The sequence below is a fragment of the Diuraphis noxia genome, unplaced genomic scaffold (assembly GCF_037042655.1).
Source record: "Diuraphis noxia isolate RWA-SAM2 unplaced genomic scaffold, SU_Dnox_SAM2 contig0001, whole genome shotgun sequence".
In the NCBI taxonomy this organism is placed as follows: domain Eukaryota; kingdom Metazoa; phylum Arthropoda; class Insecta; order Hemiptera; family Aphididae; genus Diuraphis; species Diuraphis noxia.
This window is the reverse complement of record NW_028301711.1, coordinates 46,556,562-46,577,897: the sequence shown is the minus strand read 5'-3', so window position 1 is coordinate 46,577,897 and position 21,336 is coordinate 46,556,562. Positions and strand designations below refer to the sequence as shown.

The 21,336-nt window shown below is 27.5% G+C and overlaps 1 protein-coding gene across 1 annotated transcript; it reads right to left on the bottom strand.

Annotated features, from left to right (window-relative positions):
* Positions 1-13,587: 13,587 nt before the first annotated feature.
* On the bottom strand, positions 13,588-20,816 carry LOC107165906 (bleomycin hydrolase-like). Its single transcript, XM_089217004.1, has 9 exons — positions 20,522-20,816; positions 19,693-19,859; positions 19,460-19,612; positions 19,189-19,281; positions 18,646-18,783; positions 16,925-17,173; positions 16,181-16,410; positions 15,986-16,106; positions 13,588-13,922 (listed from the first exon to the last, which is right to left on the bottom strand). The coding sequence occupies exons 1-9, from the start codon at positions 20,814-20,816 to the stop codon at positions 13,707-13,709; spliced, it is 1,662 nt and encodes a 553-aa protein (XP_089073130.1). The 3' UTR covers positions 13,588-13,706.
* Between the last annotated feature and the right edge of the window lie 520 nt (positions 20,817-21,336).

The window sequence follows — 21,336 nt, the reverse complement described above, 5'->3', positions numbered from 1 at the left end:
AGTACCAGTAATTCATCTTTAGCAACAGCATGGTATTTTTACAAAAATTAAAAATATTTCAAATTGAAAGTTGGAACAAAAATATTTAAAAGAAAGTGTTCAATGTAGTGAAATAGCATACTTAAAATATACTCATAATAATATACAAAATACTTATTTATAATATATTCACACCAATATAAAATATTCGAATACTTTAAAACACTGTACAGTTTAATAATCGTTTAATAATTAATGTCAATATTTATTTTAGACCATGATAGTCAATTGTAACTTTTATCAATGATGAGTTTTATGCTCATATAATTAGTTAACGTAAAAAATATAACAATTGCACAACATTTAGTTTGTAGGTATGTGTTTTGTCGTCATTATAAGTATTTCAGAGACGTTAAAAATATATAGGTATTAGGTATATATTATATATATTATATAATAAAAGCTATATACCAATATTCCTTTAACACGCGTACCTACCTTCCTATATGGCTATATTATGTAGGTGCTGTACCTACCTACTATATTGTCTGCAGCAGTGTTGGCCACTGTGTAATAATAAATAATAATTGTTGTTTATACTCGTATACGATTATAATTTATTCTGTTTATTAATGTAGGAATTCTGTGCTTTTCAAAATAGGCATCCGATCGCTTCTATATGTGTGATTAATGTACCAATACGTTCGCTAGATTTTTAAATTAAAATAAATCATTTTATTGTTGTCGTTTGGTGTTCTCACGCGCAAACATGTCGTGCCAAGCTACGTTTTTATTCGATATTTTATTATTAAGCTTGGTAAAATGGTGTATTATACACGCGGAGTATATTACTTCCAATTCGTTGTTTCCAATTGGGCTAATAACAATGACAAAAAATAAAAAAATACAAGTATTTTTCAATTGGGCTATACACACACGCATATTATATACGTATCCACGGGGTCTCATTGTTAAGTTATTATTTTGTTCAATGATTAAATCTCGTTCGGTGATCTAAATCAAAATCAATCTCGAATCAAAATTAACCTATAGATACAATTTAACGGAAATTTGTTAAGCTGCGTTCTTTGCAGAATGGTAAAAATATTATACGACTATTTTGGTAAAATGTACAATTCACAAAATTCCTATCTCATCTATGGAATATTTGTTTGGCTATTCCAAATTAGAATCCTACTTGCTACGTTGTAAAAAAAAAAAAAATAATAAAAATAAATTTAACTGTTCTAATTATAAATAATCAATTAATGTGTTCAATCAAACTGTGTTAAAGGCTTATAGCTATAAAGAAAAATTAAAATAAGACATTATATAAGATATTATTACAGAAGACATCATACTAAATGTCATAAATTATTAATTACTCAACTACTGAATTATCTAAGTAAAAAAATGTATAGTACAATTTATGATAATACGAGTTTATCATTTTTGCTTGATTTAAAATTTAAAACTTTAATCCCAATGCCAAATTGTTTGACGAATAAAGTCATTTTACGCAATACCATTTACAATTATTTATTACATTTATTATGAATTGGTATATTTTCAGAGATACTATAATTTAACACATTTAATATTTAAAATTAATTTATTATAATACCTATATATATATATATATATGGTTTGTAAAAACCAACGCTATTAATACATTTAATTTTAGCTCGTAATGTAGCTATAAAACGTTTACAAACCATTTATTTAGACTACAATGAGTAATAAAGTTGTTTAAGCCACATTATTATTATATTATTCATATACCTACCTATTACATTGTTTGTTCTCTTGGGCGTATTCATTACCAACAATAGTACGTGTTAGTGTATTACGAAATAGCAAACGAAAATATGAGCCAGTGAGTTTCTATGTTTTAATGAATTGTTTTTATTTATTACAATATTTGATTTCATTATTTGGTTTTTTCAATCTTCGATCCTCTATAACTGGTAAGTGATGCGATAAAAGAAAATAGATACTGACATTTAATTTCAGTAATATAGATTAATTGTTTTTCTGTTATAGGTACATATCGGATTCTGTTATGAAATACAATTATATCAATGCATGGGTAGTGTGTATCCCATGAATAATACAATAGGTACAATAATATATTATTATAAACAATTCGATGAAAAATTTTCTATTTTATTTTTTATTTTGCTACCCACTGCACCAAACAACTAGGTAACTATAAATTTATATGGTGGTCTATATTCGATAAAATAGACAAGTGTATAATTACGTGATTGATAATAATTCATAATAGATAACTTAGATGTAGTTATAAAACCACATTTGAGAAGCATTTTATCGATAAAAATATTAAAAAATAGATTGTTTGAAAGAATACATTTTGTAATGTCAGTCCGCTTTATTCGATACTTATACTCCTCGTAAAACCGGAAACTCGAAACATCATGAAACAATATTTATTTCTTACAAGTCCCAACGGAAACCAATTGGGAATTCGAGCAAGAATATCGAGCAACCTTCTCGTAGGATCATGTTTGCTAAATTCAAATGTCGTTACTCTCTATACATTGTCATCTTGGTGTAGGTAATATGCGACGAGGAACAGAAACCAAGGTCATGGTCATGATAATATTAGTAATATTATGATAATAATTTTCCTAGTCGTCCATACTAGTATCTTTAAGTGTGGTCCAGTGATATTTCTGATATTAATTTTTAAAAACAAAACAAAAAATAAATAAATATTATGATCGCGTATGCGACAACGCGATTTTTGGCGGTAAAATCAAAGCAATGGGACATTTTTTAACGGTGTGTTTTTATTACCGAAGAATGGTTGTCGGCGATCATTATCTTCTCGGCGGATCAATTTTGGGTCTCAACTGTACATTATATATAGGCGCGAGCGCACACACAAAACAAAACCGTACGCCGCGGTGACGGCGGAAGACGGCGAATAACGTCACGGGACAACAAGGTGTGAAGAGTGTTGTAAAGGGTGCAGTGTGTGTGTGAGTGTTATTATTATTATGTAACATTTATATAAATGTTATATACGTCTTTATTGTTGGTCGGGGATTTTTTTTTTACAAGAGATTTTGATGAGAAAAAAAATTAATGCCGAGTTTATATTATTATAATCGTGTAGACGGAGATAATATCACATAAAAAATAAATAAATAATATAAATAATAATAATAATAATAATAATAGACCGTCAGCGGCGTGCTGTATACGGATGGTTGGACGCATTGTCGTGGTTTATTGACAATCGTAAAGAAGTGAAACAAAACCAGAAAATAAAAAATAAGTAAAAAAACTGCAGCGGGAGCTCCGATCGTAATCGCCGGTGTATTTTCTTTGCGTCACGACCCCCGCGGCATACAGACGCGATCACGCTGATTCCCGAAATATTGCCCGGTGCAGCATAACAACTCTTAATGTAGGTAGTCGAATAGTTTATTTGTCCGCTTATAAAAATATATTATATTATACACCGTATAGTCGTTATTATTGTATATTTTTTTCGTTCACCACCGACCACCACCCGTTTCGAGCAATGTGCACTATCGGATAACGCGCGTGTCTGCAGTCGGCGCCCGCGAGTCTCGTGGTAATAGGCATAATATATCCACGGGTGTAATAATATTATAGTGGCTACAAGCGCCAAAGTTTTACGAATTGGCATAAAATAATCATTTGCACTAAAATCGGTTTGTAAACATAATAATATGGTCTATCAATATGCGTAGATATAAAATTATATACCGATATATGATGGCAAAAGCTAAAGATACAAAAAAAATAAAATAAAATTTCAAATTAATTTGCACCAATGTTAATATTTTGTACATTTCAAATTATTTCAAATCGTCAATATTAACAATACAACTGCTATAATCGGGATACTAATAAAAATAAATTAACATGGCTGGTATTAATATTTTTAGATTCTGCAGAACGAAGTGAGGAATGTAGGTATTAATTTCACGATGATGAATGCATTTTTCTTTTGTGTCTGTCATCAAGTAACACAATATAAAACATATTTTAAAAATTTCCCCCGTTCTTCACCTACGAGCTATGACATACCTACCTATAATATCGACAAAATTATTTTCGAATTTAAACCAATTATATAGGCTATATACATTTTTTAAATTTTCTTTAGAAGATCGTACTTTTCATCATTTCATTCCTTGTTGATTGTTGATTAAATATGTATCAAACGACCCAAAATTATAAAACTATTACTCTGCATCTCATAATCGATTTTTAGAGCGCGATAAAAATACATGAGAATTGTACATGAAAATAACATTTTATTTTTTGATTAATAGATCAGACTTGAGATGCGTAAGAATAACATATTTTGAAATTTAAGGGAAAGGTTTTGGCAGCTGGACAATTTGTAAATATATTAAATTTTTACTTTTACATATTGTTACATATGTTTTAAAATATATTCGATTACACTCTTAACAGGTTTTAAATGTTAAGAACTTATTATAAGTAGGACCCCTATAATATACGGCTATATTTATTTCAAAAACATTATTCCTGACATTTGAAGTAGGGCAGGTGACAAAGTATCCTTCTCCACTTATAAATATGCCACTGGTTATAGTTTGGTATAGACAATAGATATATATTAAGTGTCGATTATAAAACATAAAAACATAGGTATATAATATACGAGTAAATATCGGACATTTTCAAATTTTTTTTACTGAAATGTTTATACTTATGTAAATAATTTAAAACTATGTGACAAAATATTTGCAAAAAATAGTGGTGAATAATTCCGATAGTGATATACACTTTTAACTATTTTAAATTTGTTTTAAATACAATTAATTATTTCAAATAATAAATCTTAAACCATAAAAAGCGTAAATATGAGCTCCTACAAATCGTTATTTTCTTTAAAAAGTTTATTAATTATATTTAAAAATATTTTTTGAATATTGAAAATTGTATTAATGATATAACTTTATATACATTATCAGATAAAAGTCAGTGGTGGATAGTTTCTATACAGATTAAATATTTGCTAAGTCGAGTCAGACGTATCACGTCCCATCACGCGTAGAAAAAATGAGAGTTAATAGGTATAATAGGACAATAGGTAGATAAAATAACTTGAATAAAATATATTTATTGAAAAACTTCAAAAAAATTAATTTTGAGAACAATATTATAATTTTTTTTTTTAAATTTCATTGAGAAAATTCATACATATCATTTTTATTCGATAATTATTAGCAACGGTAAGCATCGGGTAAGAATTAAATAATATGAAATATAAAATATACTTAGCGTTTATTGCGTTTCGTGTCGTACTGCGGTACAAAAATTGCAGATTTTATTTATTGTACACCTTTGCGTATAATAAACACATTGAGTAATCAATCATAAATCGATTGTGTTTTGTTTTTTTTTATACTATATATAAAAATATGTAACTTGGTGTCTTGCAGCTCACGGCAGCCAAGTTATAGGTATTAGGTATAGGTGTTTACAACTTTTAATTTTTTAATCCTTATTAGTTACCACATAAATTGCTTGATCGATACGTCGGAAACTTGAAGACTCCACAATATTTGAAACGACAACATTAAATTGATAATATAATATTTAAACAATTGTCACTGATAATCCAAAAAAAATCGTATCTATATATTTTATAATTTGTATACTGGGGAAAAAGAACATAATAATAGTTTAATAGTTTCAAAAAAATATTATAAATTTAATACTACAATGAGCTGAAGAGACTGTATATAATTTTTAAGTCTTTATAATTAATATTTGTAATTTTTATGGTACGTAAACGAAAATAAAAATAAATATTGGACAAAATAAAAACAATATACATAATAATTGTTCTTTCAGAATTAAGAATCATTCATTTGCACAAAACGTTCCGTTAAATCAAAACAATTCTTCGTATTAAATTATGTTATATAATAGATATATATGTATTGTATAGCCTACAAACTTTGTAGTACAAAGTATACATGTATGGACTTAAGTATACTTGAAATTTCTCTAGTTTTCAAAACTAAAGCCGAACATATGATTATACCATCGTTTTAAATGTAAAAATAATATATAAGTTAAAAAAATGATTTTCAGAAATGTGTAGGAAATATAATATAAAATTAAGTTAGGTATACAATAGTATAGTAAAGTTATTGTGAGGATTAACTTAAACCAAAATTTGTCAATTTCCTCGAAAACTGCCTGTTATTTTTCCAGCTTTTTTTATGATATCATACTCTTTGGCCCTTGATGTAAAAAATCCGAACATTAACGTCTAATAGATGCAATATTATAATAATGGCTTGGTTACGGAATTTATAATGTAATGATGTTAAAGTTTAATATTTAATTAGTATTATTTTTGTTATTCCTTATTTGTTTATATAGTTCGGTCTTTAAACCTACTCTTAAAGTCTTATTCTTTATTTATGATATATATATATATTTATTTTTATTTTACTGTAGATTTTAATTTAAAGTGTTACCCTTCGACATACGAATAAATTAATAAAGCCTAAACTATATTGTGGTCAAACCATTTGTGATTTCGATAGGTACGTATTATAAGTGAACCGCGATTCAGGACCACCCAGATTTTTCATAGAAAAAAAAACGATATAGGTAACCTACTATATAATAATATATACATCTTGAAGAATAAGTGATGTATTCCGTAATAGCAGTTTTAACCATCCGGGTACATTAATGGTTTACAGTAACGAAACCAACGGCGCTTCGGCTCATTTATCTGTTACTCCGAACGCGTATAAACGAGTAGGTTACCTATCTATATATTATATAAAACTTGGTGCTTTTAACTTTTGAATATCAGTGTTCAAAGTTTCTCTGATTCTTAAATTCGAATCTCGTGCGGCGTAAATGATATTATATAGGGTGTATGTATACGTACCCACGGTGCTGGAATATCCAGGCTTGATAATAAAATCTTAATTAGAATACAATGAGAAAAACAACGACCCGGAGGGGCGATAATAAAACGTAATTGAGGGTGCTGGTGATTCATTTGATCCGTACTCTTTTTATATTATTATATACGCGTGCACATTTGGCCTTATTAACGGTGTCGTTCACGCGGCATCCAGTTTTCGTTGTCCCTAAAGAAAAAAAATATAGTTTCAATTGGTCCTGTTGACCATTTATTTTAATCATGCCTATTTTATACTATATTGGTATACTTACTGCATTTGCAGTTATATTGTTCATTTGATGGAGTTTTAATTTTTATTCTAGAGGAGCTATATACGAAATTATATTTAATATATTATTATGTTCTCGACCCTCTCTGCATTTTAGGAAAATAAAAAATGTATTTAATTATTAAATTGAACACCTAATAACTATTAATAAACTTACTCTTTACGCATAATATTGTAATATCAAGATAAATTATATATATATAATATTCATTAAAATTGCATTTGTAAAATTATAAAATAATTATTATAATTGTATGTTAATTTTTCTAACAATAATTACTTTTGATATGTATTTATTCATTCTTTATTATAGAAAGAATATGAAATTTTGTGTTTTTGCAATAACATATTAAAATGTCGTACTATTATATCGGACGGTGGTAAACTCTACCGATTTTTAAAAATAGTAATTTCTCCCGGACTAATATTATGTTTACCTGAAGTAAATGTGTAAACTCTCCCGGGGTTAACTATATAGTAGGAAGTATGTAAACTCTTCCGAGTTGTTTTAAGTGTTAAAACATTTGTTTTTGAAAAAAAAATAGATTCCCTAACTTTTTTAAAATCTGTATGTTATTTTTATCGAAAACAATAATTTTAACATTTTTACGTATATTTTGTATTTGTAACTTATATTATTATTATTATTATTATTATTATTATTGACTATTTTTAAAAGAAACTTAAATGTATATTAGATTTTTTGAAATTTTATTTTTTATTGTATTTTGACTAAAATATTATTGCTCATAGCAGCTAAATAGGTACATTGATTTATATATATATATATTTTTTTTATTGATCATTTACAACTTCGGCAACAAAGGCCATTAGTTATTTTATTTTTTACATTACGTTTGCTTACATGTTTAGATTTGGTTATAAATATTGGTTTGCTTGAGGAAGTTAATTAAATTTGCGTTGAGTTGGTGATTGGCTCCAAGGGTTTTAATTTATATTGTTATTATATATGATTGACTATTTTTAAACGTAACTTAAATGTATATTAAATTTATTTTATGATTTTTACTAGATCCGGGAGAGTTTACATGTTTCCATCAGGTAGTACAGGAATAAACTCGGGAGAGTTTACACTGGGGGCGTACCCAAGGGGGGGTTTCGGGTCCGGACCTCCCCCCATTGAAATTTCTACATTTACATTTTACATAATTGTTTAATAGTAAACAGCTTAATAAGAGTCAATTTAGAGTGTATTTTAATTTCCCACTATCTTTAATATTATACAAAGCTTTAAGCATGGCTTTAACTAGCTTATAGAATATAGATTATAATTTATAATAATATATTATAATGTAAATGTATAAACCGAGTTTAATTTATACCAACGACCAGGTACGACTGGTTGTCTTATTCTGTGCTGATACCACGAAGGCACGAACTGATTAGATTAATAATTATGGACCCCCCCTCCCCCCATAAAAAATTCCTGGGTACGCCACTGGTTTACACGTTTCCGTCCGGTAGTATTGGAGCGAGAAGAGTACCATCGGGAGAGTTTACAATCGCCCATTATATCATAGGCACCTAGTATTATATTCATAAAAAAAGACTTTCATGATCTAGTACAAAAAAAAAGAATAATTCAGTTACCTATAACTATTTAAAATATATATTATGCCATTTGGTCTATGGGCGTAGTCTTATAAAAAAAATATTGTGTTGAGTTTTTTGTTATTGTTGTCGAATAATTATTTTAAACGAAAATATCTACTTTCATAAATAAATAAGATTAAAAAATTGGTTAAGTAATATTTTTGGTATTCAATGATTTGTGTGATATTTGATGCTTAACAGATAATTTTTTTCGGTGTCGGCACCGATGTGGTCGGGACATTTGCGGTCGGCACCTTTTTCGTACCGTTTGCGGTCAAATTATTTCTATCTACCTGATTATCTAATATAAGGTAGTATATACATATATATTATATTAGGTACTAAATAATTATATATTAAATTGATTCTACATAGTATATAATAATATATTTATAGTAAAAATATGTTTAAAATCGTATTATTATGGTGTTTATCGATTTTTTGCTATTTGGTTGTTTATGGGTATTATTATAGATAAATTGTTAGAACTTTGGAAGTATTAAATTAAAATTGTATTATGTCAATTATATAGTTACATGCTATTGATAACATTTACTCAGTCTTTAGTATAGTATACACATTTGTAGAGTTCGTAGTCGGTATATCATAGTGTTATTAAAATGAACGACTCTTTAGAAATTTTGGAAACTACTAAAGGGAAAGCTTTAGCAGTATACTATGGTTACCAATATAGGAAGTATCAAACCAATAACGAAAATGTAACAACCTGGGTATGTTTGAATGAAAAAAAAATAGAGAAATGCACAGGAAGATTAAAAACAACTGGTAATACAATTTTAAATGTTACTATTCATCAATGTAAATATGACTCGGCAAAAATTTAAGTAAAAAAAAATATAATATTGCAAAAAAAAGCGTACGTGATTCATCAAATTCTGCTGCTCAAATTTTTCGTGAAGAGTTTACACCATTAATAGATCAAGGATTAGATTTAGTGACCGAAATTCCAGTTTACTTGTCTGTGAAAACGACATTAAATCGTATACGTAGGAAATCGCTTGACAATTCATTGGATCCTAAATTAAGGGAAGATATTACTATACCTAGTGATTCTGAATTTGAATTGTTTGATGACGGAAAAGAAGATAGAATTATAGATTTATGTTCAAGTAAAGGTAGACAAATTGCTTCTGAAGGAAAAACTTGTTTTGTCGATGGCACTTTTAAAAGCTCTAGCAAACAATTTTATCAAGTTTATACTGTTCATATTGATTTTGGGTCTACAAACGACGAATTAAATGTAATTCTTGTAATATATATTTTACTTTCTGATAAAACAAAAATTGTTTATGAGCGTTTATTTTCGATGATAAAAGCACACATTCCAAACTTTAATCCTGAATCATTTACATTGGATTTTGAAATTTCGACTATTCAATCAATAAAAAAAATATTCTCTAATGCTGAAACATATGGTTGCAACTTTCATTTTAATCAATCGCTTTGGAGAAAAGTTCAAAATACAGTGGTCGCCGCTTAATGTAATCACTTTGGTACGGGACATAACTGATAACATAATCCGATTGATAACACTAAACGAAAAAATTAAAAAACGTATAATTATGTATTTTATTTATTATTATTTATTTCTAATTAAAGTACATATGTAGGTATAAATTGGTAATTTAAAATTAAAAAAAAAAAAATGTAAATAAATATATGTAACCATTGTATATGTATAGGTTTAGCGAATAATTATAAAGATGATGCAGATATTAGATTACACGTTAGAATGTGTTCTGCCTTAGTTCATATTCCAATTGATGACATTGACTAAGGTTGGATTATTATTATGACCAATACACCTGATAATGATAAGCTTAAAATATTTTATGAATATTTTATTGAACAGTGGCTGGAAAACCCAATTATTTCAAGAAGTGTATGGAATTGTTATCAAAGAAGCCATGGAACAAATAACATTGTTGAAGGGTGGAACAGTAAGTAAAATAAAATATTAAATAAGCCACAACCAACTTTTAATGATTTGTATCACTGTCTAAAAAAAGAGGCTGAAAATTCTGATTTATTATATGAACGCAGTTACTTAAATATGGAAGGGAAAAGAAGAAAAAAAACTTATATACAATTAGACCAACGAATCAAAAAGACATTAGCTGAGTATGAAGTTGATAATAATTTGACAAAATGTTTGAATATCATTGCTAATATTCAAAAATTAGAATAAGTAATATAATATTAATAAAAATAAAAAGCGGGTAAGTCGTGTATGTCGCTCTGCTGTACTGTAGGTTACTGTAATGGATGGGATTAAATTTGAATGCAATGACAGGTATCATTGTATACGAAAAACGATTCTGAACGGAGATGATTTGTCAGTCTAGGATATATTATATTTAAATATTGTCATATATTCTATTTTGAAACAAACATTTTATTTTTCAATTAAGACGCATTTTGCATATGGCATGGTTAATCAATTAGTGTAGTTATCATGTAGTTATCATAATTTATAATACTTTATATTATCATAGATATACAATATACATGTACCTAGTTTGAGGATAAATCGTTATCATTACGCGATTTCATAAAAATTTAAAACTCAAACGCTCAAAACATTTTTCCTATAATGACGCTACAAATTTTCTCTATAGCTATTTGAAGCAAAACTTATGGAAAACTTGGTATTAAATTTTATAACCTTAGATATAAATACAAACAATATTATGAATTTCGAACTACAAAATAATTTGCAAATATTCATGGTTTTGACGAATTTTTGTAAATATTTGAAATTCAAATGCTAATAATAATTTAATTTGAATTTCCCTAGGACATTTTTTTTGTGATAAAGATTGAAAAACTTGTAAGGAGCCTTGTATTAAATTTTCAAATCTTAGGTATAAAAGGAAAATTTTTTATGAATTTCTAGAATAAAATAATTTACGAATTTTCGTGATTTTTACGTATGTTGTCAAAATTAAAATTTGAATGCATGTAAAAAAAAATGTGGCTATATATTTCTTTTATTTTTCAACTGCTATCGCAAAACTATATTATGAGTCTTGTATTAAATTCTCAAATCTTAGATCTAAAAAGAAAATTTTTTATGAATTTCTATCTAAGATAATTTGAACATTGCCGTAAGTTTTACGTATTGAGTCAATATTTGAACTTCAAATGCTAATAAAAAAAAATTGTGCCTATGTATTTTTATAATTTTTTAACTACTATAAGAATAACTTATGAGGAACTTTGTATTCAATTTTCAAGTATTTTGATAGGGCCAAAAAGTTTTTATCGACACAAATTGAAAATTTCAGTCGTCTATAAATATCTCAAAAAAAGTCAAAATATTTTGAAAATTAAATCATGTAAAGAAAATGCCAATCCTAATAACTGGTAAAATTTTCAAGTATCTAGGACTTATACTTTTTGAATAATAAATACCGTTATCGGTACGATATTTCGTAAAAATTTAAAATTCAAACGCACTTAAAATTGAAAAGAAAAATTTAAAATTTAAAAAAGATGTTTCGAGTTTTCTCTATAGCTTCTTGAAGGAAAACTTATGAAAAACTTAGTGTTTTATTAAAAATCCTTAGTTATAAACACAAAAAATTTTATGATTTTTCAACTTCAAAATTACTTGCAAATTTTCGCGTTTTCGACAGATTTTGTAAAATGTTGAACTGTAAACGCTTATTAAAAAAAATCGTGACTTACGATTTTTAATTTTTTTTAGCTAAAATAAGAACAACTCATAAGGAACCTTGTATTAAATTTTCAAGTTTTTTTGGTCGTCCAACATTTTTTTACCGACACTTCAAAAAAAAAATTCTCAAAAAAGTCGAAAATTTCAGTGGTCTATAAATAACTCAAAAAAAGTCAAAAATTTTTGAAAATTAAACTGTATATAGATAACACTACCATAAACATTTGGTGAAAATTTCAAGTATTTACAGTGATTAGTTTTTGAATTACAACCATATAAAAAAATCGATTTGGTCGAAAACTGATTTTGCGTAAAAATTCCCGTTTTTCTATCATTTTTTTTTTGTTTTTCTCGATTTTTTTGAAAAATGTTGGAAAATGTTTACTTTTGACCTCTATAATGCACCAAGGATCTTCATTTCTACATCGGAAACCACCCCCTAAGTTTGAAATCGAAGCATTATTTCGACTAGTTATGCTGTACGTAAAAAAAAAAAAACACACATCATTGTAAAATCAATTCATTCATAACTTCGTTCAGAATCTAATAGTAACAATTAATAATAATAATAATAATAATAAATAATAAATAATAATAACAATAATTATCTTTTAAACACGCCAGTAAAAATTACTGCCAGTCCTAAGCTTGGAAAAGTGTGAAGGAAAGTTCAATATATATCACATGTACTTACCTATATATTTAGTATATAGAATCAATTTAGTATATAAAGTATATTATATATATTCCTTAAATTTAGATATAAATAAGCTGGCCGCAAACGGCACGAAAAAAGTGCCGACCGCAAATGTTCTGACCGTAAATGTCCCGGAACCATTTTTTTCGATACACCGTTACTGATTTTCATGTATTCCCAATTTGTAATTTAGAATATCAAAAATGAGAAAGGATTCAGTTCTTCAAGAATAGATATTATCACCAAACAAACGATAAATGCTTATGATTGAACAAAATTTAAGTGTTATATCAAAACAACGTTAATTTTTATTTTATTAAATAAGGATGTTTATTAATAATTTAATAGGTAAATAGGTTGTAGCCCAATACAATAATACAATGCATATAGCGAATATTACAATCGAAAATTGAAATATATACTCAAATTGGGCATGTTTATAAACAGCAATATTAGTTTACTAACAAATATGAGATCCAAGTTTATCCCAAATCGGTAATACTATTGGTTCCTGATTATATACGTCCAGAACACATTCTGGCAGTAAACTCTTGTCAACAATGACTTCAAAAACATATTCTTTAAACCATTCAGTAGTCATCATTATAAATCCATTCGTGTTCGTATTACGTTTACCCCAAGAATTTTCAACACGCCACCGTGTAACTTCATCGTTCTGAAATAATGTAGACTTGTCCATATTATTGTACAATATTAGTTTATTTTTTTTTTATTGATCAAAGTACATCGACAACTAGGCCATTAGTAAAATAAATTTTTTGTTGTTACATTTTTAGTATTTTAAGTACACATTTTTTAGATTAAATTAAATTGTACAATTCTGTTTTTTTAAAGAATAAAAAATATTAGTTTAATATTACAACATTTTATGTCATTTTTTTGTTTTGTTTTTTAATAGAAACATGAAATCAATTTTAAATAATAATATAAATAATATTCAGTGAAGCCTTTAAAGTCTAAATAACGGACGATCTTGGTCTCCGAAATGCTGTTCGGTATTCAGTTGGTTCAGTTTGTAAAAAGTTATTAGTTTGTTATAGAAAATATCCACTATTCAGAGGTATCCATTAGGAGATGTTTCACTGGGAGTTCAGCAATTGCGCTTAAAATGACCTTTTTATGTACCAATTGCGCTTAAAATATTTTAGGGTGGATATACGGGAACATGTAAACTCTTCCGGGTCTAGTTCAGTACTACCTGAAGAGAACATGTAAACTCTCCCAGGTCTACTTCAGTACTACTAAGCTAGCTGGGGAGCATGGGGTATTATTCGTTTTACCACCGCCCGGATATACCAATTGCGCTTTAAAAATTTTAGGGTCAATAGACCAATTGCGCTCTATACATTTTACATTGCCTAAGGAAAACTAATTAATTAGTTACTAACTGATTTTTTTGCGAATAATGGTTTGGTAATCATGATGTTTGTATTTTGCATGCCTTAAGAATAATACCTAATAGTTTTTTTAAATATTAATTTGAGCATGGCATTACGATTTAGAATAATATAATTTGATTAGTTTACAAAATAATATTTTTGTTCACCACGAGGAAAGGAGAATATAATCATAAGTATAACATGGCAATTGCAATAACATAATTAATTGGGTCACCACGAGGTATAATCATAACATGATGATTAAAAAAAATAATATATTAAAAATAAATTAATAGGTACACTAATCAGTCACACGTTTGATCGTCAATTATTCAAAATTAAATCGTAATTATAAATATAATAAAAATATATATAAACACATAAATTATTTTTTGGGAGTATTAATAGGTACATAATAATATTATTATTCATATTTAAACATTTTTATAATAATAATAACACACAATCTTTAAAAATTCTTTTCCGCTAATTTCGCCAGATTTGTATTTATTGATATAAGAATTGATTGTTAATTCTTTTGTTAAATATGCTCTATTTGAAATATATTAAGTAAAATTTAAAAAGCGCAATTGGTACACTAACCGTAAAATATAAGAGGCGCAATTGGTACAATGACTCTTAAATGTATGCAGCGCAATTGGTATATTTACCCTAAAATACAAATTTTTTTTAGGCGCAATTGGTCCATACCAATTTCACTGTATATTATGTGTAAGCAACGTTGAATCCAGACAATTTTTCTGGGGGGGGGGCTCACTTTTTTTTCATTGGTGAATGGTGATACGTCATTTTAGTATTATGAATTATATCTATTAATAGGTAGTTATTCTTATTACAATTTATAATTTAGACATTTCAAATTTATAAAAAACTACAAAACAATTTTTTTTTAAAATTTTTAAATCTATCTAAGGTTGTCACACATTATAAATCGTATTACCTATTATTATTATTTATTGCAATTCAGAAATTATAAATATTTAAAAAGTTATAAAACAAATTATTAATTTTTAAATTTTTAAATCAATCTAAGGTTAATCTAAGGTCGTCACATATTATAAATTGTATTATTATAATTTATTACAATATTCAGAAATTATAAACATTGAAAAAATTACAAAATAAATTAGAAACCTATTAATTATTAATATTTAAATTAGTATTGGCATTTAATAAATAAGTACAGTTTGTTGAAAGTCAGAAAGTTATATTTGTCAGGGGGGGGGTGAAAGAAATTTCAGGGGGGGGGCGAACGCCCTCCTTAAAGTATACCTGGATTCAACACTGTGTGTAGGTTATTGAGTTATTATAGAATTACTTCTTCGTGGAATCCAGACAATACCATTGCGTGCGTTGGAGATGAATCATGGTATAAAATCCGTTCACTTTTGGTCATTGGAATTGATATGTCGGTACCAAACAATGATTCTATGTCATGTCTAAATAATATTATAATATAATACAGTATACCTATAGTACGTTCAATATAGGTAGTACAGTAAGTACAGCATACATTTTTAAGTCTTCGAACCCAAGTTCGCTTGAAAATCTCTGGTCCACTTCGCAACTGTACCAAACCGGTTCGTCGAGCGTGGCGATCGATTTTTTGCACGCTTCCAACAGTACTTCAATTGGTTGATTGTTACGCAAGATTTTAGAACCCTCCTCGACGCTCCCAATCAAATCCAACGTGTACAGCCGACCGAATTCTATGTTGGCTCTTGGGTCGGATATCAGAGAGACCTTTGACGGAGAAAGAAAATATTTTTGCAACTTGTAAGACGTATAAGTATTAGTGGTGGGCATATATCCGGATTTCAAAAATCCTAATTAGGATTTCACTGATTATCCGGATTATTCAACTCCATTTTGCTGTTAAATGACTCATTTTTATACAGTAATAAATAAATAATATTTTAATTCTATAACATGATTTTCGTATACCAAATTTCGAACGCATTTTAAGTACCGGTGATATCATAAAATTTAAGTATTAATTTTTTATTAAATTTTTATTATATTAAAATAAAATAATTTATTTTACCATACATTAAAAATAATTGTAAATCTTAAGTCACATAAAAAACAAATCCATAAATTTGGATGAGAATTTGATTCTAATCCGGATATTCGGATAATTCCGATATTCGGATCTCATGCCCATCCCTAATAAGTATATAATATTATGTTGTAAATCATTGGTGGTTGTATTATATTATAAACATATCAGAGTTTGCGAAATAAAACCAATACCCACCTTATCTTCAATGCGAAAAACCGGGCGGACCATTGTGTTATAGAACTCGAGCGGCGTAAAGTATTCATACAGTAAGGGTTCATCAGAACCTATGCGATAATGCCACTTGAACGTCTGCTTCGGAATGCCCAAACATATTCCAACGATTCGGAACACAATGCACATATCCTTTTCGATCTGGTCAGAAATATTACTATCCGTTTCGTTATTGGTCACCATATTATGCAAAACAATGGCAAATTCTCGGAGCTATAATGCATATTATAACAACATAAATGTAAAATATTAAGCTCAAATAGTTTAGTGGCGAATGTGCTACTTTTATACAATTTTATTAACTTTTTTTCATATTGTATAGTAAGTTCTAGACCATCCCTTTAATTTGCAGGACCCGTGAAAATATTAGTTCCTTAAGTGCGAGGCTCTAATGCATCTAAGTGCTGCGCACAGCTTATTCTACTGTAATGTGACGACCCTGATTATAACTCAAACTTCTCGAATAATCCTAACTTTATAAAATATAATAAAATATCTTAGACCTCGTAGTAGAGATGAAAGTAACCATGAAAACTTATATCAAAAAACCGGGGAAGTACCTCTGTTGTATAGTAGGTTTTTAATGTAACTAATCATTGATTATGGATGTGTTGAATTTTATACGAATAACGATTTTGAGCAGAGATTATTTCTAAGAATATTTAATCATTTATTCATATCGTTATTAGTTATTAATTTGTCTATTAGGTGTAGTAGATGATACGGTGTAGGTTAAATTAATTTTCGATAAAAACATTGAATATTATAATACTATATAGTATATAGTTTGTAATAATTATAATATATGTATATATATATATATATATATATATATATATATATATATATATATGGATATTATTGCTATGGAATTATATTAACAGGTTGAGTGACATGAGACCCAATTTTGGATATCAACTAGATTTCAATGGCTGCCAAAAATGATTTTAAAATGTTGTTTTCTATTTCCATGGTATTATATAAAAATTGAAATATATATTTGATATTTTGTGGTTATATTTTAACATGTCTTAGAAATAATTATAATTTTAGGTTTTTAATATTCATATCTAAATATAACACAGAATCTCATAATAATAAATTTAACAACCAGAAACCGATAAATGAGAATCAATATTTATAAAAGTTTAATAATTCCTAGTGAGTCCCAAATTTGGTTCTAATGACAATGTAAAAAAATTATCTGGGCAAAATTGAATGGGAAAAAAAAACATAAAACCCACGTGGCGAACCATTAGCAAAACATCGTAAGTATGTAGGCATGTAAATAATAATAATACATGTATTCGAGCATATTTCACGAATATATTATATGAATATGATATATTCCACATTCTAGGAGAAATTAGGATCCGTGGTATAAATGTCTTAAAATTAGGATTCATTTTTTTTAAATTTTACTGTGTAAAGAATATGTTAATATTTATGGATTGATTTATGACCTATTAACAGTGGAATCCTTCAAGTATCTACAGATAACATAACATTTCACAGTTACAAAAAAAATTACAAAAATTCTTATAAATTTCCGTCACAGATAGTTCACTATAACTTTTTACGTTTTCTAAAATAATGTACCTATTCAGTGGGATACGTAAATTGTAAAAGTCACACGTTTTTATATATTTAATACTAAAAAATATTTATAACATCTTTAAACTTGCTTTACTGTTCAAAATGCAATTCAGTTCACTACTATATTCGCTATTAAAACTTTCTGGAAAACTAAGTTTTGGCATTAGACCATACTTTTTTATAATATTTACTGCCATATTCCAGTAGCCACCGTCTTCAATAGGATTCTATAAAATAATCACAGTTTTTGTTAAAATGACTATTAATTAATGCATACATTCTTGGTTTTCATATTATCGATGAATGATAATGTCGTAACTAGAACTTATATTAGAAACAAAATATTTACACCGCTATTTTACATACATAAGAAATAAAAACACTTCATATAATTACCTTTGTTACTCTTTAATTTTATAATATATTATTAAGATACGGAAATAAAACGTTTAGTGTATTATTAGATTATTAGTTGTTTAAATATTGGATTAGTACCAAAATTATTTGACATTCAATTTATATTAAATGTAAAAAATAAAAATAAATAATATTCTTTTATTTGTTTGTTTGTGCTCGTCAAAATTGACGAAGGCGTATTTTAACAGTAGATTTTATTCATTTTATTTTCTTACTTTTAGTAGATGTGAGACTGTTCTGGAGTCTAAAAAGTGACCATCTTTTGCTGTTGTCACTATTGCATTCAAGAAAAGGTTGCTTCGCTCAATCTAAAAAAAAATGTAGGCAATTGACAGTTATAAAGAAAACGAACTTTAAAAATCTGTTTTTGCTTTTAAACTATTTATTTTACTTTGAATCCAGGAACACAATGGGTACAAAAAATACATCATAATTCATAATTCCTAACTTTTTTAGAAAAATTTATACTATAATGAAATTTGTTACCTTATCCCAGAAAAACATGTGAGCTTGGCTGAATTCAAATTGTGGAATATTATATTGTTTCATAAACGGAACCCTTATCACGTTTAAACAGGCAAAAATCCAACAACGGCCAGAATATTTTTGATCTCCTATCGGATTTCCGCAATTTTTTATCTAATTTAAACAGATGTAAAGTAATGTTTAATTTATTAATGTACCATAAACTGCCATATTACACGTTATAAGCTAATTACTCTTTTAGAAAAAAAATAATTAGAGGTCATTTGGTCTTGAATCCTATTTCTTGACAATACAATTTTAAACGGGTCATTTTCAGCACAGATATTTTGAGCCAAAACATTTGACGAATTAGAAAAAAATGCATCTTTGAACTTTGACAACAAATCGTTTGTAACTAAATCTTTATAATATACAATTATAATAAATGTTTTAATTTATATTTCTTAGAACAATTAGGTGTTAATAGCAATTATCAGTATGAGTGTACCTATTACTACAGACTTTTCACTATAATAGTGGTATTAAAGAATTTTTTTTTTTTAGAGTACATAAACTATATAATAGGTTGGTAAAAAATAAATTGTTTTCAAATAGACAAAAACGATACACAGTTTGACAAATAAATCTGTGATTATGTTACGGTGGGAAAAAACATAAACAATAATAATACATCAGTTGGGCAGTTTGGTGTTTTTTTATTATGAAAAATTGTAATTATTATTGTTGTAAAATTATAATGTATAATACCTAGAAGTAGATATTAATATACTTTTTTGGAGAAGCAATGTCAACAGCAGTTCCTCATCTGGTTCTCGATTTCACAAGAGAAAAAAAAAGAAATTTAATATTATAATATAGTAGTTTTGAATACTAAAATTAATGTGGCAATTCGATATATACGTATAAATACGTATCTATTAATGATAATAAGTAATAACAATTACACGCATAATAACATTTTGTACCTATACCTTATATAATTATAACAACCGACTAAACAGATCATTGTTATCTACAATTGATACTTATTATTGCGAATGAAACATTATATGATAGACTCACTATATATTATCGTTGTATCATGATTATTATTAACTGTAATTCCTGTTTCCGTACAATTATTATGTTCTTCTCTTGGACCAGGTTTTAGAGATATTCTCTTTGTGTACAGTAAATATTCAATGACATTAAATAGTATGTGCATGTGATTCCGTTTGCGGAAGTAATTACTCCCGAACTCCAAGCACAATATCCTCTTCAACTGAGCCAAATTTATTCTTCGGTGCTTCTTGATTCTCGTCAGCAAGACATTCGTAATTCTGCAAAATATCGTACCACGCATTCGTTTGTATGCCATGATAGTATGCTCAAGCACAGCATTTGAACATCATAAAAATAAAATAGGTACCTACCTACCGTAATGTTATTATTGATAAACGAGAAATTAGTTTTCATGGATACCTCTGCTCAGTACTCACACAGTCGCATGTTAATAATATTAATATCGTTGTAGATTAAGTAGGAATGACGACGAATAAATAATACAATTAATATTCATTGTGTGGGGCCTAATATTTTTTGACGCGCAGATTAAATCGATAATTTTATACGTGTCTCCATATAATTTATACTTACTACTTTATTCAATAAATACATACACGCACGTACATATACTTATATGGCACACACACACGCACTGCACATGTAAACAATCCATATGGTATGACAGGGGGTGTGACCAACGTATCGTATTTACTATTTACTTTTACGAACCCACCAACGTTGTTCGATCATTAATAATTATTGGTACACGGGGTATGTTGTATATAGGTATGTGTGTGTGTGTGTGTGTATAATTATATAGATGGCAACGATGA

Excerpts from the sequence above, each read along its gene's own strand:
- LOC107165906 (XM_089217004.1), bottom strand. The coding sequence starts at position 20,816 with ATGGCATACAAACGAATGCGTGGTACGATATTTTGCAGAATTACGAAT. Across the intron at positions 19,860-20,521 it reads TGATACAACGATAATATATA|ATTTAGTTACAAACGATTTG; the intron begins GTGAGTCTATCA and ends TATATTATAAAG. Across the intron at positions 19,282-19,459 it reads ACATGTTTTTCTGGGATAAG|ATTGAGCGAAGCAACCTTTT; the intron begins GTAACAAATTTC and ends ATTTTTTTTTAG.